The 22,409-nt window shown below is 35.7% G+C and overlaps 1 protein-coding gene across 1 annotated transcript in view; it reads right to left on the bottom strand.

Moving 5' to 3' along the window:
- Nucleotides 1-650: 650 nt before the first annotated feature.
- The window catches only part of dhx35 (DEAH-box helicase 35), a 47,928-nt gene continuing 26,169 nt past the window's right edge, over nt 651-22,409 (bottom strand). The window contains exons 15-21 of the mRNA XM_055188239.2: nt 22,168-22,358; nt 21,914-21,991; nt 21,554-21,683; nt 19,985-20,066; nt 19,730-19,801; nt 19,507-19,618; nt 651-2,205 (exon numbers count right to left, since the gene is read on the bottom strand). Of these exons, the coding sequence (XP_055044214.1) occupies nt 2,167-2,205; nt 19,507-19,618; nt 19,730-19,801; nt 19,985-20,066; nt 21,554-21,683; nt 21,914-21,991; nt 22,168-22,358 (704 nt within the window). The 3' untranslated portion in view covers nt 651-2,166. The remainder of the gene's footprint in view (nt 2,206-19,506; nt 19,619-19,729; nt 19,802-19,984; nt 20,067-21,553; nt 21,684-21,913; nt 21,992-22,167; nt 22,359-22,409) is intronic.

Raw genomic sequence — 22,409 nt, 5'->3', positions numbered from 1 at the left:
ACAATAGGGATAGAAAAGCACATGGCAACTGATTTGAGTACAAGTTTGTCTCTATGTGATTAATAAGAAACCATTATACAATGCATGCCAATAGTGACACCTTCTGGTAAAGTTCAGATACCCTTGATGCTTTACAAATTGTAAATATTTGTGGTGGTTTAACCAACTAAAATATAGTAATAACTTAGCATTGAGAAAATTTGTATTTTTATCTAATTTTTCTATTTCTATTTAATGATTGTGTTTAACAGTGTAATTATTTGTAGTTATTATGTGATTATTATTTGCATTATATTATTTGTTTAACTGTGTGAATGTTGCTTAAATAAACGAGTTAATGCCACTATAACAACTATCAAGAATTGGGGCATGTGGTGGTCATGGAAGGTTAATTTGTTTTTAAAGAATCTTTCATTTAAATTGAGCAAATTTTCATATGTTTTTGCAGTTATGGCGTCTACAGAAATTACCTTTAAAAATGATAACTAAGGTAGTGACAAGCTCCAGCCTTATTTAAATGAATCAATTGAAATCTTTATAAGGCTGCACAAACATGCTCCAATAAACATTTTACCCTGACTGTAATTGAAAGAAATTATAAATAAAACAATTAAAATTGAAAAAGTTATCCCCATATGAAACACTGCAAATTATTTTCATATGAACTTTATTTCCTCATATACAGTAAAGACCTTTGGATTGGAACATTGGGATAATGTAAAAATGGGGTAAGATTACATTTTACACATATAACATGTTTTACATTTAAATATGTTATTTCCCACATACAGTATGTGAAACTTTTGAGATTTTCAATCTTTAAAGACTTCATTGAACATGCAAGAATCTAATTTCTAATCTATCTTCTTCCACCATTACTGTACATCTTTAAACAAGCTAAACCTATAGTACTCAAAGCTATTGAACTGAATAAACACATACATATATATACATCCATGTATACTGTATGAAGAAATTTGGCAAAGTTTGGTAAACAAGAACCCCTGAAAGTAGATTTTATATTTTAAACAGATTTCATCTACTTTTCTTTCTAACTCTGTTTTCATGAGAGTAATACAGTTTAGGGGACCAACATGTCACAGTATAATTTGCCTCATTCAAGTTAAAAAAGACATAATATTAATGTGACTCGACCGGTTCCTCAGCCCTCCAGTCAAATGCCACGTTCCCAGACGTGCGCTCTCAGAAAAAAGGTACAAAAGTTGTCACTGGAACAGTACCTTTTAAAAAAGTCCTAATATGCACCATGTTGGTACAGATATGTACCTTTGAGGAACCAGTGTGTACCAATATTCACCTTTTGGGTACAAATGTGCACTTTTTGCAAAAATACCACCCCAGTGACAACTACCTTCTTGTACCTTATTTTCTGAGAGTGTGGGACACCATGCACCATTTTGTGAAATGTCCATTAATTTTTTGCATTAAATCAACTCCTCCCTGAGGCATATGTCATTCACTGTGCTATTTACTCTCACCATATGTAAAGAACTATAGTCTCATGGCTAATCTTTCCTTAGGAAATGACTAAATAAAGCTTTACACTGAATGAAAAAAAACTACAAGATATTACACAGTGACTAAAGGTGTGTAACAAGGCTCATTTTTAAGGACCAATATAAAAATGGCACTTTTTCGTCACATGCTTATACTGTAACTACGGTTAATTGCACATTCCATATACACTAGAAAATGCTCTGTGGTTTTATAATATTTGGCACATAATGGTAAAAAGGCCACTACGTTTCAGCTACACAGTATTTCTCCGATGAAGGTTTGAAATAATTCATAAAAAACAGCTTATTATTGTTATAACATTGGCTATTAATTTGGTTATTATAATTAGGGTAAGGTTTTGTCCATCCACATCCATTTATCCATCAAAATAGAATTTTCTCACCTTGAATTTTCACTCTCAAGAGTAAAGAGTCAAGTCATTTCGCTGGCTCTCTACCTTCACAAAAAGCTATTAAATAGTAATAACAACAAAGATGACAATGACAGCATATACTGTATAATATGCATTTGTACATACAAAAGTAACACAGTGTTCCTCTTATATTACAGCCTTATTTTTGACCAAAGCGTTCAAGTCCTGTACAGGAAGAGCCTCATCTGACCCCTGGAGACACAGACGTCGTCAGATCAGAAGACTTTGGCCCGTTTGCTGTTTAGAGACCCATGCTAAAAAAAGAAGAGGGAAAGAGGCATGAAAAGTGATATGTATTTATTTTGTTGTTGTTTTTTAAGTTCAACAGGAAAAAGTATTTAACTAGAGCAAACAAAATCTGAAACTTCAATGTAATGTCCAGGGTTCAAGAGTTAAGCACTAACAGTGTAGACTTTAGTTATAGTAAAAGCTTATAATTAAAGTAAATGAGGGTTCAAAAGCACAAATGTGAAGCCAACATTTCTTACATAAATTATTTAGTAAAAGTCTGTTTATTTTTTGAGTTGTACAGTTGTCCAAATTTTCCTATATTAGTCTTGGCATGGCTATAACCACAATAGACAAAAACAGAACAGAAACAGCCCAATTACCCCCCCCCCCCCCCTTTTTTTTAAATATACATGCATATAATTTTGAATGTTTTGATACCCCCAATGGATGTGGTAACAGCCTTGAGTCTTGGGACCACTTTTCTAGGTTGATCAACTTTTTGGTTTATACATTTCTGTTAAGTTTAATCCGTATAAACAGAGCTTTACTAACAGTTATTTTACAAACTCTTCTTTTATTATTGCTAGTATTGTGCAAAACATGACAGCAAAGCTGAAAAACCTGAAGACCTTAAAACTGGATATTACAGGGTTTCTTTCCTTTCTTTGTGCATGAAAAATATGGCTATTGTAGAAGACATCACATGCGTCAGCTCCAAGTCTACTTTTAAAGCAAGATTGCTCAGATTTTACTGTCTTTCAATTATCATTTACAGTTTTTCTCAAATTGCTAAAACAATATTCCTAAAACCTTGCTCCAATTTCTGAAAACATTAAACACAAAACCTCATCTTCAAGCACTATTTGCAAAACCTCGGACTTGCAGAATGAAACTTTCGGCCCAAAACAATTTTACCCGTGTTCGAAGCCAAACACTGCTCTCAAAACAGTTTTACCTGTGTTCAAAATCAAACGCTGCTCTCAAAACAGTTTTACCTGTGTTCAAAATCAAACACATATCTCAAAACAGTTTTACCTGTGTTCAAAATCAAACGCCGCTCTCAAAACAGTTTTACCTCTGTTCAAAATCAAACACCGCTCTCAAAACAGTTTTACCTGTGTTCAAAATCAAACACCGCTCTCAAAACAGTTTTAGCTGTGTTCAAAATCAAACACCGCTCTCAAAACAGTTTTAGCTGTGTTCAAAATCAAACACCACTCTCAAAACAGTTTTAGCTGTGTTCAAAATCAAACACCACTCTCAAAACAGTTTTACCTCTGTTCAAAATCAAACACTACTCTCAAAACAGTTTTAGCTGTGTTCAAAATCAAACACCACTCTCAAAACAGTTTTACCTCTGTTCAAAATCAAACACCACTCTCAAAACAGTTTTAGCTGTGTTCAAAATCAAACACCACTCTCAAAACAGTTTTACCTCTGTTCAAAATCAAACACCACTCTCAAAACAGTTTTAGCTGTGTTCAAAATCAAACACCACTCTCAAAACAGTTTTAGCTGTGTTCAAAATCAAACACCACTCTCAAAACAGTTTTAGCTGTGTTCAAAATCAAACACCACTCTCAAAACAAATTTAGCTGTGTTCAAAATCAAACACCACTCTCAAAACAGTTTTACCTCTGTTCAAAATCAAACACCGCTCTCAAAACAGTTTTACCTCTGTTCAAAATCAAACACCGCTCTCAAAACAGTTTTAGCTGTGTTCAAAATTAAACACCACTCTCAAAACAGTTTTACCTCTGTTCAAAATCAAACACCGCTCTCAAAACAGTTTTACCTCTGTTCAAAATCAAACACCGCTCTCAAAACAGTTTTACCTCTGTTCAAAATCAAACACCACTCTCAAAACAGTTTTACCTCTGTTCAAAATCAAACACCACTCTCAAAACAGTTTTACCTCTGTTCAAAATCAAACACCGCTCTCAAAACAGTTTTAGCTGTGTTCAAAATCAAACACCACTCTCAAAACAGTTTTAGCTGTGTTCAAAATCAAACACCGCTCTCAAAACAGTTTTACCTCTGTTTAAAATCAAACACTACTCTCAAAACAGTTTTACCTCTGTTCAAAATCAAACACCGCTCTCAAAACAGTTTTAGCTGTGTTCAAAATCAAACACCACTCTCAAAACAGTTTTAGCTGTGTTCAAAATCAAACACCGCTCTCAAAACAGTTTTACCTCTGTTCAAAATCAAACACTACTCTCAAAACAGTTTTACCTCTGTTCAAAATCAAACACCACTCTCAAAACAGTTTTAGCTGTGTTCAAAATCAAACACCACTCTCAAAACAGTTTTAGCTGTGTTCAAAATCAAACACCGCTCTCAAAACAGTTTTACCTCTGTTCAAAATCAAACACTACTCTCAAAACAGTTTTACCTCTGTTCAAAATCAAACACCGCTCTCAAAACAGTTTTAGCTGTGTTCAAAATCAAACACCACTCTCAAAACAGTTTTAGCTGTGTTCAAAATCAAACACCACTCTCAAAACAGTTTTACCTCTGTTCAAAATCAAACACCGCTCTCAAAACAGTTTTACCTCTGTTCAAAATCAAACACCGCTCTCAAAACAGTTTTAGCTGTGTTCAAAATTAAACACCACTCTCAAAACAGTTTTACCTCTGTTCAAAATCAAACACCGCTCTCAAAACAGTTTTACCTCTGTTCAAAATCAAACACCACTCTCAAAACAGTTTTAGCTGTGTTCAAAATCAAACACCACTCTCAAAACAGTTTTAGCTGTGTTCAAAATCAAACACCGCTCTCAAAACAGTTTTACCTCTGTTCAAAATCAAACACTACTCTCAAAACAGTTTTACCTCTGTTCAAAATCAAACACCGCTCTCAAAACAGTTTTAGCTGTGTTCAAAATCAAACACCACTCTCAAAACAGTTTTAGCTGTGTTCAAAATCAAACACCACTCTCAAAACAGTTTTACCTCTGTTCAAAATCAAACACCGCTCTCAAAACAGTTTTACCTCTGTTCAAAATCAAACACCGCTCTCAAAACAGTTTTAGCTGTGTTCAAAATTAAACACCACTCTCAAAACAGTTTTACCTCTGTTCAAAATCAAACACCGCTCTCAAAACAGTTTTACCTCTGTTCAAAATCAAACACCACTCTCAAAACAGTTTTACCTCTGTTCAAAATCAAACACCGCTCTTAAAACAGTTTTAGCTGTGTTCAAAATCAAACACCACTCTCAAAACAGTTTTAGCTGTGTTCAAAATCAAACACCACTCTCAAAACAGTTTTACCTCTGTTCAAAATCAAACACCGCTCTCAAAACAGTTTTACCTCTGTTCAAAATCAAACACCGCTCTCAAAACAGTTTTAGCTGTGTTCAAAATTAAACACCACTCTCAAAACAGTTTTACCTCTGTTCAAAATCAAACACCGCTCTCAAAACAGTTTTACCTCTGTTCAAAATCAAACACCACTCTCAAAACAGTTTTAGCTGTGTTCAAAATCAAACACCACTCTCAAAACAGTTTTAGCTGTGTTCAAAATCAAACACCGCTCTCAAAACAGTTTTACCTCTGTTCAAAATCAAACACTACTCTCAAAACAGTTTTACCTCTGTTCAAAATCAAACACCGCTCTCAAAACAGTTTTAGCTGTGTTCAAAATCAAACACCACTCTCAAAACAGTTTTAGCTGTGTTCAAAATCAAACACCACTCTCAAAACAGTTTTACCTCTGTTCAAAATCAAACACCGCTCTCAAAACAGTTTTACCTCTGTTCAAAATCAAACACCGCTCTCAAAACAGTTTTAGCTGTGTTCAAAATTAAACACCACTCTCAAAACAGTTTTACCTCTGTTCAAAATCAAACACCGCTCTCAAAACAGTTTTACCTCTGTTCAAAATCAAACACCACTCTCAAAACAGTTTTACCTGTGTTCAAAATCAAACACCACTCTCAAAACAGTTTTACCTCTGTTCAAAATCAAACACCGCTCTCAAAACAGTTTTAGCTGTGTTCAAAATCAAACACCACTCTCAAAACAGTTTTAGCTGTGTTCAAAATCAAACACCGCTCTCAAAACAGTTTTACCTCTGTTCAAAATCAAACACCGCTCTCAAAACAGTTTTAGCTGTGTTCAAAATCAAACACCACTCTCAAAACAGTTTTAGCTGTGTTCAAAATCAAACACCACTCTCAAAACAGTTTTACCTCTGTTCAAAATCAAACACCACTCTCAAAACAGTTTTACCTCTGTTCAAAATCAAACACCGCTCTCAAAACAGTTTTAGCTGTGTTCAAAATCAAACACCACTCTCAAAACAGTTTTAGCTGTGTTCAAAATCAAACACCGCTCTCAAAACAGTTTTACCTCTGTTCAAAATCAAACACCGCTCTCAAAACAGTTTTAGCTGTGTTCAAAATCAAACACCACTCTCAAAACAGTTTTAGCTGTGTTCAAAATCAAACACCACTCTCAAAACAGTTTACCTCTGTTCAAAATCAAACACCGCTCTCAAAACAGTTTTAGCTGTGTTCAAAATCAAACACCACTCTCAAAACAGTTTTAGCTGTGTTCAAAATCAAACACCACTCTCAAAACAGTTTTAGCTGTGTTCAAAATCAAACACCACTCTCAAAACAGTTTTAGCTGTGTTCAAAATCAAACACCACTCTCAAAACAGTTTTACCTCTGTTCAAAATCAAACACCGCTCTCAAAACAGTTTTACCTCTGTTCAAAATCAAACACCGCTCTCAAAACAGTTTTAGCTGTGTTCAAAATCAAACACCGCTCTCAAAACAGTTTTACCTCTGTTCAAAATCAAACACCACTCTCAAAACAGTTTTACCTCTGTTCAAAATCAAACACCGCTCTCAAAACAGTTTTAGCTGTGTTCGAAATCAAACACCACTCTCAAAACAGTTTTAGCTGTGTTCAAAATGAAACACCGCTCTCAAAACAGTTTTACCACTGTTCAAAATCAAACACTACTCTCAAAACAGTTTTACCTCTGTTCAAAATCAAACACCGCTCTCAAAACAGTTTTAGCTGTGTTCAAAATCAAACACCACTCTCAAAACAGTTTTAGCTGTGTTCAAAATCAAACACCACTCTCAAAACAGTTTTACCTCTGTTCAAAATCAAACACCGCTCTCAAAACAGTTTTACCTCTGTTCAAAATCAAACACCGCTCTCAAAACAGTTTTAGCTGTGTTCAAAATTAAACACCACTCTCAAAACAGTTTTACCTCTGTTTAGGGCTGCACGATTAATCGTTTTTAAACCAAAATCGCGTTGTGAATGGATGCGATTTTCGAATCGCAAGAAATGCGATTATTTCGATTCAAAACTATTAAATATAACAATCATCTAGTACGCAGTTTTTGACAGTTCGCTTCATGCGCATTTTACGTTTGATGCAGTTTAGACCAATAGAGTGCATGAACACTGAGGTGCTGACTACATGTCATCACACCATTTGGAAAACATGAGCGCGAGCAGCAGTTCAACTCCTCAACAAAGTGTACGGCCAAATGATTTCCGCGATGCGGAAAACACGGACAGAATCGCGAAATGCATACAAATGGAATTAACTGCACAACGCGGAATGTCATGAAGTTGGCAGATTTTGGATTCAGTCATTTTAAAAACGCATTATAACTCATTAACCGGCAAATGAAAGGACAGAAATGCGCGAAAACATTTCCCTTTTGTGTAATGTTGGACTTAAAGAAAGGTGTATATACGTCCGTTTCTCGTCATGCATCGCAAACAATGACAAGCGCCTCATCAGACTATAAGCAAGTTTCATTAAAGCCCGGAACACAGCAGACGAAACAGGTACATTATACTTTCTTGCACGCGCACATCTGCGCCGCTTTGAATATTTACAGGCATTAGGGTTCATGAAGCGCGCACACAGAGAGCAGTCAGCACACGCGTGATCACTAAACTTACGTTTTCTTTCTTGTCTAAGTGAACATAAACAGCTGGATGTTTATCAGTAGGCTATATTGAAGCAGAGCAGTTTTAAAGCTGTCTTGTGTCTTAAAGTGACAGTAACCTGGTGCTTTCTGTGTCAGAAATGTTTATTACACACCAAAAATTAAAATCACTCCTTACTCTCAACTGAACAAGCTTCTGCAGCTCCACATTTAAAATCCTACAGTGAGGACTGTGCAGTCTTTTATTTGTATTTTTTGCTTATGTTAAATCATAGATTCTAATAACTAATATATTTACATTTATTACAGATGCCTGAAAAGTAAAACAAGATGAGTATAGTCTTATGATTAAAAGAAAAACTAAATATTTGCTTGTCAGATGCATTGTTGTAGTGACAGCCAAAATACATTGGCCTATATGTTATTTTAAATAAAACTTTCAAAAAAAAAAAAATTTAAATTGTATTTTTTTTAATGTTCTTAGATTAAAAAAAAAGTTTGTCTGCAGAATAGCAAAGTCCTGCAGACAACTTGGTACAATGTTTAAGAGGTTTAAAATAAACAGTAGCACAGCATCTTTCTTTGGTGCTATTAAAACCACCACAACAAACCTGGATGTACCTCTTTTATTATATACTAATGAATCACACTTGAAATCGCGAATCGCAATTTTGAGCAGAAAAATCGCAATTAGATTTTTTCTCCGAATCGTGCAGCCCTACCTCTGTTCAAAATCAAACACCGCTCTCAAAACAGTTTTACCTCTGTTCAAAATCAAACACCGCTCTCAAAACAGTTTTACCTCTGTTCAAAATCAAACACCACTCTCAAAACAGTTTTACCTCTGTTCAAAATCAAACACCGCTCTCAAAACAGTTTTAGCTGTGTTCAAAATCAAACACCACTCTCAAAACAGTTTTAGCTGTGTTCAAAATCAAACACCACTCTCAAAACAGTTTTACCTCTGTTCAAAATCAAACACCACTCTCAAAACAGTTTTACCTCTGTTCAAAATCAAACACCGCTCTCAAAACAGTTTTAGCTGTGTTCAAAATCAAACACCACTCTCAAAACAGTTTTAGCTGTGTTCAAAATTAAACACCACTCTCAAAACAGTTTTAGCTGTGTTCAAAATCAAACACCGCTCTCAAAACAGTTTTAGCTGTGTTCAAAATCAAACACCACTCTCAAAACAGTTTTAGCTGTGTTCAAAATCAAACACCACTCTCAAAACAGTTTTACCTCTGTTCAAAATCAAACACCGCTCTCAAAACAGTTTTACCTCTGTTCAAAATCAAACACCGCTCTCAAAACAGTTTTAGCTGTGTTCAAAATTAAACACCACTCTCAAAACAGTTTTACCTCTGTTCAAAATCAAACACCACTCTCAAAACAGTTTAAGCTGTGTTCAAAATCAAACACCACTCTCAAAACAGTTTTACCTCTGTTCAAAATCAAACACCACTCTCAAAACAGTTTAAGCTGTGTTCAAAATCAAACACCACTCTCAAAACAGTTTTAGCTGTGTTCAAAATCAAACACCACTCTCAAAACAGTTTTAGCTGTGTTCAAAATCAAACACCACTCTCAAAACAGTTTTAGCTGTGTTCAAAATCAAACACCACTCTCAAAACAGTTTTACCTCTGTTCAAAATCAAACACCGCTCTCAAAACAGTTTTACCTCTGTTCAAAATCAAACACCGCTCTCAAAACAGTTTTAGCTGTGTTCAAAATTAAACACCACTCTCAAAACAGTTTTACCTGTGTTCAAAATCAAACACCGCTCTCAAAACAGTTTTACCTGTGTTCAAAATCAAACACCGCTCTCAAAACAGTTTTAGATGTGTTCAAAATCAAACACCGCTCTCAAAACAGTTTTACCTGTGTTTAAAATCAAACACCGCTCTCAAAACAGTTTTACCTGTGTTTAAAATCAAACACCACTCTCAAAACAGTTTTAGCTGTGTTCAAAATCAAACACCACTCTCAAAACAGTTTACCTCTGTTCAAAATCAAACACCGCTCTCAAAACAGTTTTACCTGTGTTCAAAATCAAACACCACTCTCAAAACAGTTTTAGCTGTGTTCAAAATCAAACACCACTCTCAAAACAGTTTTAGCTGTGTTCAAAATCAAACACCACTCTCAAAACAGTTTTAGCTGTGTTCAAAATCAAACACCACTCTCAAAACAGTTTTAGCTGTGTTCAAAATCAAACACCACTCTCAAAACAGTTTTAGCTGTGTTCAAAATCAAACACCACTCTCAAAACAGTTTTAGCTGTGTTCAAAATCAAACACCACTCTCAAAAACAGTTTTACCTCTGTTCAAAATCAAACACCGCTCTCAAAACAGTTTTACCTCTGTTCAAAATCAAACACCGCTCTCAAAACAGTTTTAGCTGTGTTCAAAATTAAACACCACTCTCAAAACAGTTTTACCTGTGTTCAAAATCAAACACCGCTCTCAAAACAGTTTTACCTCTGTTCAAAATCAAACACCGCTCTCAAAACAGTTTTACCTGTGTTCAAAATCAAACACCGCTCTCAAAACAGTTTTAGCTGCGTTCAAAATCAAACACCACTCTCAAAACAGTTTTAGCTGTGTTCAAAATCAAACACCGCTCTCAAAACAGTTTTACCTCTGTTCAAAATCAAACACCACTCTCAAAACTGTTTTACCTCTGTTCAAAATCAAACACCACTCTCAAAACAGTTTACCTCTGTTCAAAATCAAACACCGCTCTCAAAACAGTTTTACCTGTGTTCAAAATCAAACACCACTCTCAAAACAGTTTTAGCTGTGTTCAAAATCAAACACCACTCTCAAAACAGTTTTAGCTGTGTTCAAAATCAAACACCACTCTCAAAACAGTTTTAGCTGTGTTCAAAATCAAACACCACTCTCAAAACAGTTTTAGCTGTGTTCAAAATCAAACACCACTCTCAAAACAGTTTTAGCTGTGTTCAAAATCAAACACCACTCTCAAAACAGTTTTAGCTGTGTTCAAAATCAAACACCACTCTCAAAACAGTTTTACCTCTGTTCAAAATCAAACACCGCTCTCAAAACAGTTTTACCTCTGTTCAAAATCAAACACCGCTCTCAAAACAGTTTTAGCTGTGTTCAAAATTAAACACCACTCTCAAAACAGTTTTACCTCTGTTCAAAATCAAACACCGCTCTCAAAACAGTTTTACCTCTGTTCAAAATCAAACACCGCTCTCAAAACAGTTTTACCTCTGTTCAAAATCAAACACCGCTCTCAAAACAGTTTTAGCTGCGTTCAAAATCAAACACCACTCTCAAAACAGTTTTAGCTGTGTTTAAAATCAAACACCGCTCTCAAAACAGTTTTACCTCTGTTCAAAATCAAACACCACTCTCAAAACAGTTTTACCTCTGTTCAAAATCAAACACCGCTCTCAAAACAGTTTTAGCTGTGTTCAAAATCAAACACCACTCTCAAAACAGTTTTAGCTGTGTTCAAAATCAAACACCGCTCTCAAAACAGTTTTACCTCTGTTCAAAATCAAACACTACTCTCAAAACAGTTTTACCTCTGTTCAAAATCAAACACCGCTCTCAAAACAGTTTTAGCTGTGTTCAAAATCAAACACCACTCTCAAAACAGTTTAAGCTGTGTTCAAAATCAAACACCGCTCTCAAAACAGTTTTAGCTGTGTTCAAAATCAAACACCACTCTTAAAACAGTTTTACCTCTGTTCAAAATCAAACACTACTCTCAAAACAGTTTTAGCTGTGTTCAAAATCAAACACCACTCTCAAAACAGTTTTACCTCTGTTCAAAATCAAACACCACTCTCAAAACAGTTTTACCTCTGTTCAAAATCAAACACCACTCTCAAAACAGTTTTAGCTGTGTTCAAAATCAAACACCACTCTCAAAACAGTTTTAGCTGTGTTCAAAATCAAACACCACTCTCAAAACAGTTTTAGCTGTGTTCAAAATCAAACACCACTCTCAAAACAGTTTTACCTCTGTTCAAAATCAAACACCGCTCTCAAAACAGTTTTACCTCTGTTCAAAATCAAACACCGCTCTCAAAACAGTTTTAGCTGTGTTCAAAATTAAACACCACTCTCAAAACAGTTTTACCTCTGTTCAAAATCAAACACCGCTCTCAAAACAGTTTTACCTCTGTTCAAAATCAAACACCGCTCTCAAAACAGTTTTACCTCTGTTCAAAATCAAACACCGCTCTCAAAACAGTTTTAGCTGCGTTCAAAATCAAACACCACTCTCAAAACAGTTTTAGCTGTGTTCAAAATCAAACACCGCTCTTAAAACAGTTTTACCTCTGTTCAAAATCAAACACCACTCTCAAAACAGTTTTACCTCTGTTCAAAATCAAACACCGCTCTCAAAACAGTTTTAGCTGTGTTCAAAATCAAACACCACTCTCAAAACAGTTTTAGCTGTGTTCAAAATCAAACACCGCTCTCAAAACAGTTTTACCTCTGTTCAAAATCAAACACTACTCTCAAAACAGTTTTACCTCTGTTCAAAATCAAACACCGCTCTCAAAACAGTTTTAGCTGTGTTCAAAATCAAACACCACTCTCAAAACAGTTTAAGCTGTGTTCAAAATCAAACACCGCTCTCAAAACAGTTTTAGCTGTGTTCAAAATCAAACACCACTCTTAAAACAGTTTTACCTCTGTTCAAAATCAAACACTACTCTCAAAACAGTTTTAGCTGTGTTCAAAATCAAACACCACTCTCAAAACAGTTTTACCTCTGTTCAAAATCAAACACCACTCTCAAAACAGTTTTACCTCTGTTCAAAATCAAACACCACTCTCAAAACAGTTTTAGCTGTGTTCAAAATCAAACACCACTCTCAAAACAGTTTTAGCTGTGTTCAAAATCAAACACCACTCTCAAAACAGTTTTAGCTGTGTTCAAAATCAAACACCACTCTCAAAACAGTTTTACCTCTGTTCAAAATCAAACACCGCTCTCAAAACAGTTTTACCTCTGTTCAAAATCAAACACCGCTCTCAAAACAGTTTTAGCTGTGTTCAAAATTAAACACCACTCTCAAAACAGTTTTACCTCTGTTCAAAATCAAACGCCGCTCTCAAAACAGTTTTACCTCTGTTCAAAATCAAACACCGCTCTCAAAACAGTTTTACCTCTGTTCAAAATCAAACACCGCTCTCAAAACAGTTTTACCTCTGTTCAAAATCAAACACCGCTCTCAAAACAGTTTAACCTCTGTTCAAAATCAAACACCACTCTCAAAACAGTTTTAGCTGTGTTCAAAATCAAACACCACTCTCAAAACAGTTTTAGCTGTGTTCAAAATCAAACACCGCTCTCAAAACAGTTTTAGCTGTGTTCAAAATCAAACACCACTCTCAAAACAGTTTTAGCTGTGTTCAAAATCAAACACCACTCTCAAAACAGTTTTACCCTTTGTTCAAAATCAAACACTATTCTCAAAACAGTTTTAGCTGTGTTCAAAATCAAACACCACTCTCAAAACAGTTTTACCTCTGTTCAAAATCAAACACCACTCTCAAAACAGTTTTAGCTGTGTTCAAAATCAAACACCACTCTCAAAACAGTTTTACCTCTGTTCAAAATCAAACACCACTCTCAAAACAGTTTTAGCTGTGTTCAAAATCAAACACCACTCTCAAAACAGTTTTAGCTGTGTTCAAAATCAAACACCACTCTCAAAACAGTTTTAGCTGTGTTCAAAATCAAACACCACTCTCAAAACAGTTTTAGCTGTGTTCAAAATCAAACACCACTCTCAAAACAGTTTTACCTCTGTTCAAAATCAAACACCGCTCTCAAAACAGTTTTACCTCTGTTCAAAATCAAACACCGCTCTCAAAACAGTTTTAGGTGTGTTCAAAATTAAACACCACTCTCAAAACAGTTTTAGCTGTGTTCAAAATCAAACACCGCTCTCAAAACAGTTTTACCTCTGTTCAAAATCAAACACCACTCTCAAAACAGTTTTACCTCTGTTCAAAATCAAACACCGCTCTCAAAACAGTTTTACCTCTGTTCAAAATCAAACACCGCTCTCAAAACAGTTTAACCTCTGTTCAAAATCAAACACCACTCTCAAAACAGTTTTAGCTGTGTTCAAAATCAAACACCACTCTCAAAACAGTTTTAGCTGTGTTCAAAATCAAACACCGCTCTCAAAACAGTTTTAGCTGTGTTCAAAATCAAACACCACTCTCAAAACAGTTTTAGCTGTGTTCAAAATCAAACACCACTCTCAAAACAGTTTTACCCTTTGTTCAAAATCAAACACTATTCTCAAAACAGTTTTAGCTGTGTTCAAAATCAAACACCACTCTCAAAACAGTTTTACCTCTGTTCAAAATCAAACACCACTCTCAAAACAGTTTTAGCTGTGTTCAAAATCAAACACCACTCTCAAAACAGTTTTACCTCTGTTCAAAATCAAACACCACTCTCAAAACAGTTTTAGCTGTGTTCAAAATCAAACACCACTCTCAAAACAGTTTTAGCTGTGTTCAAAATCAAACACCACTCTCAAAACAGTTTTAGCTGTGTTCAAAATCAAACACCACTCTCAAAACAGTTTTAGCTGTGTTCAAAATCAAACACCACTCTCAAAACAGTTTTACCTCTGTTCAAAATCAAACACCGCTCTCAAAACAGTTTTACCTCTGTTCAAAATCAAACACCGCTCTCAAAACAGTTTTAGGTGTGTTCAAAATTAAACACCACTCTCAAAACAGTTTTAGCTGTGTTCAAAATCAAACACCGCTCTCAAAACAGTTTTACCTCTGTTCAAAATCAAACACCACTCTCAAAACAGTTTTACCTCTGTTCAAAATCAAACACCACTCTCAAAACAGTTTTAGCTGTGTTCAAAATCAAACACCGCTCTCAAAACAGTTTTAGCTGTGTTCAAAATCAAACACCGCTCTCAAAACAGTTTTACCTCTGTTCAAAATCAAACACCACTCTCAAAACAGTTTTAGCTGTGTTCAAAATCAAACACCACTCTCAAAACAGTTTTAGCTGTGTTCAAAATCAAACACCACTCTCAAAACAGTTTTAGCTGTGTTCAAAATCAAACACCACTCTCAAAACAGTTTTACCTCTGTTCAAAATCAAACACCGCTCTCAAAACAGTTTTACCTCTGTTCAAAATCAAACACCGCTCTCAAAACAGTTTTAGGTGTGTTCAAAATTAAACACCACTCTCAAAACAGTTTTAGCTGTGTTCAAAATCAAACACCGCTCTCAAAACAGTTTTACCTCTGTTCAAAATCAAACACCACTCTCAAAACAGTTTTACCTCTGTTCAAAATCAAACACCACTCTCAAAACAGTTTTAGCTGTGTTCAAAATCAAACACCGCTCTCAAAACAGTTTTAGCTGTGTTCAAAATCAAACACCGCTCTCAAAACAGTTTTACCTCTGTTCAAAATCAAACACCACTCTCAAAACAGTTTTACCTCTGTTCAAAATCAAACACCACTCTCAAAACAGTTTTAGCTGTGTTCAAAATCAAACACCGCTCTCAAAACAGTTTTACCTCTGTTCAAAATCAAACACCGCTCTCAAAACAGTTTTAGCTGCGTTCAAAATCAAACACCACTCTCAAAACAGTTTTAGCTGTGTTCAAAATCAAACACCGCTCTCAAAACAGTTTTACCTCTGTTCAAAATCAAACACCACTCTCAAAACAGTTTTACCTCTGTTCAAAATCAAACACCACTCTCAAAACAGTTTACCTCTGTTCAAAATCAAACACCGCTCTCAAAACAGTTTTACCTGTGTTCAAAATCAAACACCACTCTCAAAACAGTTTTACCTCTGTTCAAAATCAAACACCACTCTCAAAACAGTTTTAGCTGTGTTCAAAATCAAACACCACTCTCAAAACAGTTTTAGCTGTGTTCAAAATCAAACACCACTCTCAAAACAGTTTTAGCTGTGTTCAAAATCAAACACCACTCTCAAAACAGTTTTAGCTGTGTTCAAAATCAAACACCACTCTCAAAACAGTTTTAGCTGTGTTCAAAATCAAACACCACTCTCAAAACAGTTTTAGCTGTGTTCAAAATCAAACACCACTCTCAAAACAGTTTTACCTCTGTTCAAAATCAAACACCGCTCTCAAAACAGTTTTACCTCTGTTCAAAATCAAACACCGCTCTCAAAACAGTTTTAGCTGTGTTCAAAATTAAACACCACTCTCAAAACAGTTTTACCTCTGTTCAAAATCAAACACCGCTCTCAAAACAGTTTTACCTCTGTTCAAAATCAAACACCGCTCTCAAAACAGTTTTACCTCTGTTCAAAATCAAACACCGCTCTCAAAACAGTTTTAGCTGCGTTCAAAATCAAACACCACTCTCAAAACAGTTTTAGCTGTGTTCAAAATCAAACACCGCTCTCAAAACAGTTTTACCTCTGTTCAAAATCAAACACCACTCTCAAAACAGTTTTACCTCTGTTCAAAATCAAACACCGCTCTCAAAACAGTTTTAGCTGTGTTCAAAATCAAACACCACTCTCAAAACAGTTTTAGCTGTGTTCAAAATCAAACACCGCTCTCAAAACAGTTTTACCTCTGTTCAAAATCAAACACTACTCTCAAAACAGTTTTACCTCTGTTCAAAATCAAACACCGCTCTCAAAACAGTTTTAGCTGTGTTCAAAATCAAACACCACTCTCGTTTTACCTGTGTTCAAAATCAAACACCGCTCTCAAAACAGTTTTACCTCTGTTCAAAATCAAACACCACTCTCAAAACAGTTTTACCTCTGTTCAAAATCAAACACCGCTCTCAAAACAGTTTTAGCTGTGTTCAAAATCAAACACCACTCTCAAAACAGTTTTAGCTGTGTTCAAAATCAAACACCGCTCTCAAAACAGTTTTACCTCTGTTCAAAATCAAACACCGCTCTCAAAACAGTTTTAGCTGTGTTCAAAATCAAACACCACTCTCAAAACAGTTTTAGCTGTGTTCAAAATCAAACACCACTCTCAAAACAGTTTACCTCTGTTCAAAATCAAACACCGCTCTCAAAACAGTTTTACCTGTGTTCAAAATCAAACACTACTCTCAATCCATAAACAAAGTGATCAAAATGATATACACTATCAAACAGTGAGTAAACAATACACAAAAAATAGAAAACACATTGTTCAAAACATATAGTTTTCAGGGAGAAGCACATTTTTACAGTTTAATTTTCATTGACCTGACAAATTGTTAATGCTTTGATACAATCAAGCAGATGATTATGTACAATTGTATGCTTTTTAATTTTCATGAAAATACATTATACTGGTTTCTGTTGAATAGTCTTACACCTCAAAACATTTAGGAATTAGTTCATTGTGCAAGGCATGTCATGCAAAATTGTTGACCATCTGTTACTGTAAGCATGAATGTGAACTGAATTACTGTCAAGTAAATCCTGAAATTTGGATTTTTACAAAGAATTGGACTTTTACAGTGTACAGTGAACCTTTCTAATTTTTATTTTTATTTGTACTTTATATTTTTTCAAAATCACAATGTGTGTAATTTGTTTACAGTAAAAAATGGTTCAAATGTAAATTCATCCACAGTTTACATCAAAAAATACTGACACATATAATTGTGTTTTTACTGATGTAAAAATCTACTTTTGAGAGATAAACTAAGGATGAACATGACACTTACTACCGTATACAACAGTGAACTGGCTTTATATTGGTTGTGTCACATCATTTGAAACAGGTTAAATCCATTTTGAGTGGTTGTGTTTAATCATTGACATGTGTGCTGCTCTATTTGTGATTGTTGCCGCTTGTGTTTAGCATTATGCATGATATGTGCATTAGAGTGCAGATTGTGTTTTGAGAATGAGTATGTGTTTGGAGTTTTGCTAAAAAGTCTCAGTGAGATCTGCAAATTGTGTTTTATGACGTGAAATGATTTAAGGTATTGAATACAGACTGCACAATTAGATAAATGAGTTCAGGCAACTGAGAACTTTGTTCAGCCAATGGGTTTTAGTGTTTTAGCAATTAAGAAAAACTGTAACAGCAGGTGATAAAATGTTAATAAATATGCTCTATATGATGTAGGTAAATTGCTTTCTTATATCTCAGGGCTCCAGACTGCGACCAAAATTTTGAGTGTGTGCAACTGAATTTTACATCCAGTCGCACATGTGCGACCAGTAAATTTGCCTCCCCCACCCTCCGTATTTTTTTATACATTAAACGTGGAAGGGGCACGTCAATGATCAATAAAATGAGCAATGAAATAATCAATGAGACACGAGCGCACACGCACACAAACACACACACACGCACACATACTCATTAAAATGCTGGTGTCATACAAAATTCATTCACAATTACTTTTTTGCCAGTTTTGTTAGTCTGGAGCCCTGGCTTTGAATTATTAGGAATTTGTACCTACCTGAGAAAATAACTGGCTAATAGATAGCACACTAGTGAAACTGAAGAACTAAAGCCTAACATTTAATGCACTTATCCAGTCTTTTCAGTGTCTGTGAATATAACTGTTGGGTAGGATGAGCTAAATATACATTTTGAACTAACAGACACCCTATAGTCACCCGTAAAGACTTTGACTTCCACTGTTTCCACTGTTTACTATTTGTACTGTCATGACAGCGATGGTGCTGTCAGTTTACCTTGTTGCATCTTCAAAAGTGCATTTGAAACAGCTTATTGTAATTTCTGCATTAGTAGAAATTAGTAGATTCGGTTAGCATGTTGATTTATGGTGTGCGCCCCTAAATTTTCTGGTTGTGCCCCTAAAATTTTCAGTTGGGGGCCACTTTGCTCCTAGTGAAAAAAAGTTAGTCTGGAGCCCTGTATCTGTTATTTAGTATCCTGTATTTTGCTGTATTAATGCAGTGTTTTTCCATTCATCTTACAGCCTAAGGTAAAGTCTGTTTGTATATTAAAGTTGATTTGTGCCAAATACATTGTAATTTAATATTAAATGATGTTAGTGTTTCTCTTTGGATCTGCAGGTTTTTAAGCAGAACTCTGAGTCACGGCGGAGCGCTGCAGACAGATGGTGAATGACGCCGTTTGTGTGTACATAGTCTATTTGTTGTGGTAATGTCAATGTATGGGAAACACTGTGCTGAATAAAACAGCCGCATTTAGATGATGAGTCGACCACGTGTGTATCAGTTTCACAGTCATCTCTCTCTCCCCCTCTTCCTCTTATTTTTAAAATTTAGTTTAATAAATGTTCTGACAGAACAACTGAGGTGCAGCACATAAACGTCTGCTTTCAGTACAGTCGACAGAGAATAGATCTGACTCTAGATCGACCCAAAATAATTTTTAACACAGGCCCAGCGTCAGTTTGGTGCGTCTTACCTTGGCCTGCTTGTAAAAGTGAGGGGCTAGCTCCACCAGCCAGGAGGACTCAACTGCTGTCACGTCACGCATGTAGTACTTGCTGGTCTGAACCACCTCGTTGAAGACGACCCTGAGACCCAGAGACACATCACGAGAGAAAATATTCAAGTTAATACTGAATGACAGAAATCAACACAGTTTTCTCTAATGATAAACAGACACAATTTGAAGATGTTTTTACCATTTGGGAGGTTTTTCTCCATAAAGCACAGAGTCAGGATGAATGTGCAGTTCTCTGTCATCTCGTAGAGTCCTGTGCATGACAAACACAATAAAAAAAACACTGTTTGTATGTAGGCTACAACATTAACAGAAAAATACTCATACATGCAAAGAACAAATTGGAGAATGACTTTAAGAGTTGGATGACAACAAGAAATGGAGATAAATGATAGAAAAATGAGACGGTGTAAAGCTCATGTGTGGGTGAACTGACCTGTAAGAGCCGGAGTGATGCATGCGTGCTGCATTGGCAAAAAATCCTGACACGATACATCTGAGTATCACATCCGGGTCACCTTATAACGGGACAGAAAATGTCATAATATAAACTAATGACAATGTCAGAAATTACCAGTAACTGCAGATATACCAGTCCTACAAACTAATATGACGAACAACTGATACGACAATAAATCAAATCAGACAATATGGTCTGACGAAACAACAAACCAATACTTCACTTTTGGGGCTCTAGTTTGAAGGGGAGATTTTAGATAACTTCTTAGATGGGTTTAAAATAACATAACATTACAATTTTCATCATTTTTACAATGCAATGTAAACTTTACATTAAACGAGTATTCGTCCTGAAAACGGATCTGAAATGATCATGTGCTGAGTGCCGTGTCACATAGATGACAGAGTCAAATGGTTTGTGCTCTCTATCATTAAAGGGGCCATGGCATGAAAATCTGACGTTTTCCATGTTTAAGTGCTATGATTGGGTCCCCAGTGCTTCTATCAACCTAGAAAATTTGAAAAAGATCAACCCAGTAACTTAGTTTTGGTAAACCATTCTCTACAAGCATGTGAAAAAATAGGTCGTTGAAATTTGGCTCTCCTTATGATGTCATAAGGAGCTCTTATTATAATAATACCACCCCTTAATCTGCACTATCCAACCACAGCATTGCCATTTAGTGCAGAGAAAAGCACAATTGAGATTTAATTGCAACAAACCTCCATCATTGTGATCAGTGTTTGAATTTCATCAGCTCATTTGCATTTTAAAGGAAACACCCAAAAAGGCAAATTTTTGCACACACCTACAAAGTTGCCATTTTAACATGCTATAATAAATTATTTATATGGTATTTTGAGCTAAAACTATATACACATATGTGCTCTGGGTACACCAAAGATTTATTTGACATCTTAATAAAATCTTTAAAAACGGTCACAGCCGTCAGCACGTGCAGGGTTTCTGTACTGCTTGTTAATGACTGCTCACAAACACGCGCGGGATATGTGTGCTTGTCAATGGTGGGCATTAAAGTCAAAATTAAATTGAATGAATAATTTGTTTCAGAATATTGTGGTATTTTTACGAATGACTTATCTGAGCGTTATTTTTTATTTAATGTGCCCTAATAATCTTTAATCAAAAACGCAAATCTCCTCCCCTCCTGGAAAGGATCTCTCTTTACTCTTTACGTCATATGGTATGGCAGGTGGGCGGGGTCCATGAAAAAACATTGCAGCGATTAACAAATAGCAAACTTCAAACGATCCAAACGGTTCTCGATAGACAAATTCAAGTCCAGCCCTACCTTATTTCATTTCAGAATCCATTTCACGCGGATACATGTCACCTTCCGCTACTTCCGTTTCATGGCAACTTTAAATCTGAGTTTTTAGCGGAAATCTGCAGGTGTGAATTCTGTTTTGAGCCTGATTATTACTCATAATGGGGAGTAACTGTTCCCCAGACTCTGCCCTCCCCCTTGATAATACAAAACAGTTTAACCAATACTTCATACAGGACAAAGAAATGATAACTGACCCTCACTGGATGTTCGAGGCACCTTAAACTTATTGAGCAGGTGTCGCAGCTGTTCTCGTACTATACTGGCACGCATGAGACCTTTGTAGTTCAGGAAATGATCCGAACACCATTGGGAACTCTTCTGATGCTGCAAGACAGACGAACATGAACAACTTTCATTAGGTTTGTCAAGTATATCAGGATTTATCTTACAATAAATTCGACTTTTGATGACCATCCAAAATGCTTTAAACGAGCAGATCAGTTTGTACTTAAATCAGTTTTGCCTGTTTTATTAGCAACCAGGCAAATAAATAAATAAGTATGATTGCTAATGAAATTGTTTATTTAAAATGGAAAACGTTTGAATGCCATTACCTTAATGAAGGCCTCATAAACATTCAGCATGGTAAGATGATCACCCTCGGCCACGGCAAACTTTCTGTGTTCACGCGCCTAACATTACAAAAATTAAAACAAAGACAGAAATACTGTGTCAAGCAACCACAGAGACCACATCTTTTTGGTATGTAAAGCAAAACTTAGCACAAATAGTGGTCTGCTTGGAAGAAATAATTTAATCTGGTTTATAAAACAGTAAAATAGTAAAGTAGAAAAGTGAAACTGCCTACAGCTGATTTTTTCTGACTGTGTGGCACCGTGAAAATGTTTTGTATTTGCATCATGGCTCCTATAGTGACGATCTCTTTGGAGCAGCCGAAGTTTCCCGATTCCAGCAGCATCTTGGCAAACATGGGGCTGAGGGGAAACTCAGCCATGCGTATGCCCATTGGGTCAGTGAGACGCCCATACTGATCCAGACCTGTGAGGTCAAGAGCTTAACATCATCAACTTAAAATGATAAAATTGTGAA

Source organism: Misgurnus anguillicaudatus, chromosome 13 (genome assembly GCF_027580225.2).
Source record: "Misgurnus anguillicaudatus chromosome 13, ASM2758022v2, whole genome shotgun sequence".
Taxonomy (NCBI): domain Eukaryota; kingdom Metazoa; phylum Chordata; class Actinopteri; order Cypriniformes; family Cobitidae; genus Misgurnus; species Misgurnus anguillicaudatus.
This window is presented reverse-complemented; position numbering and strand designations above follow the sequence as displayed.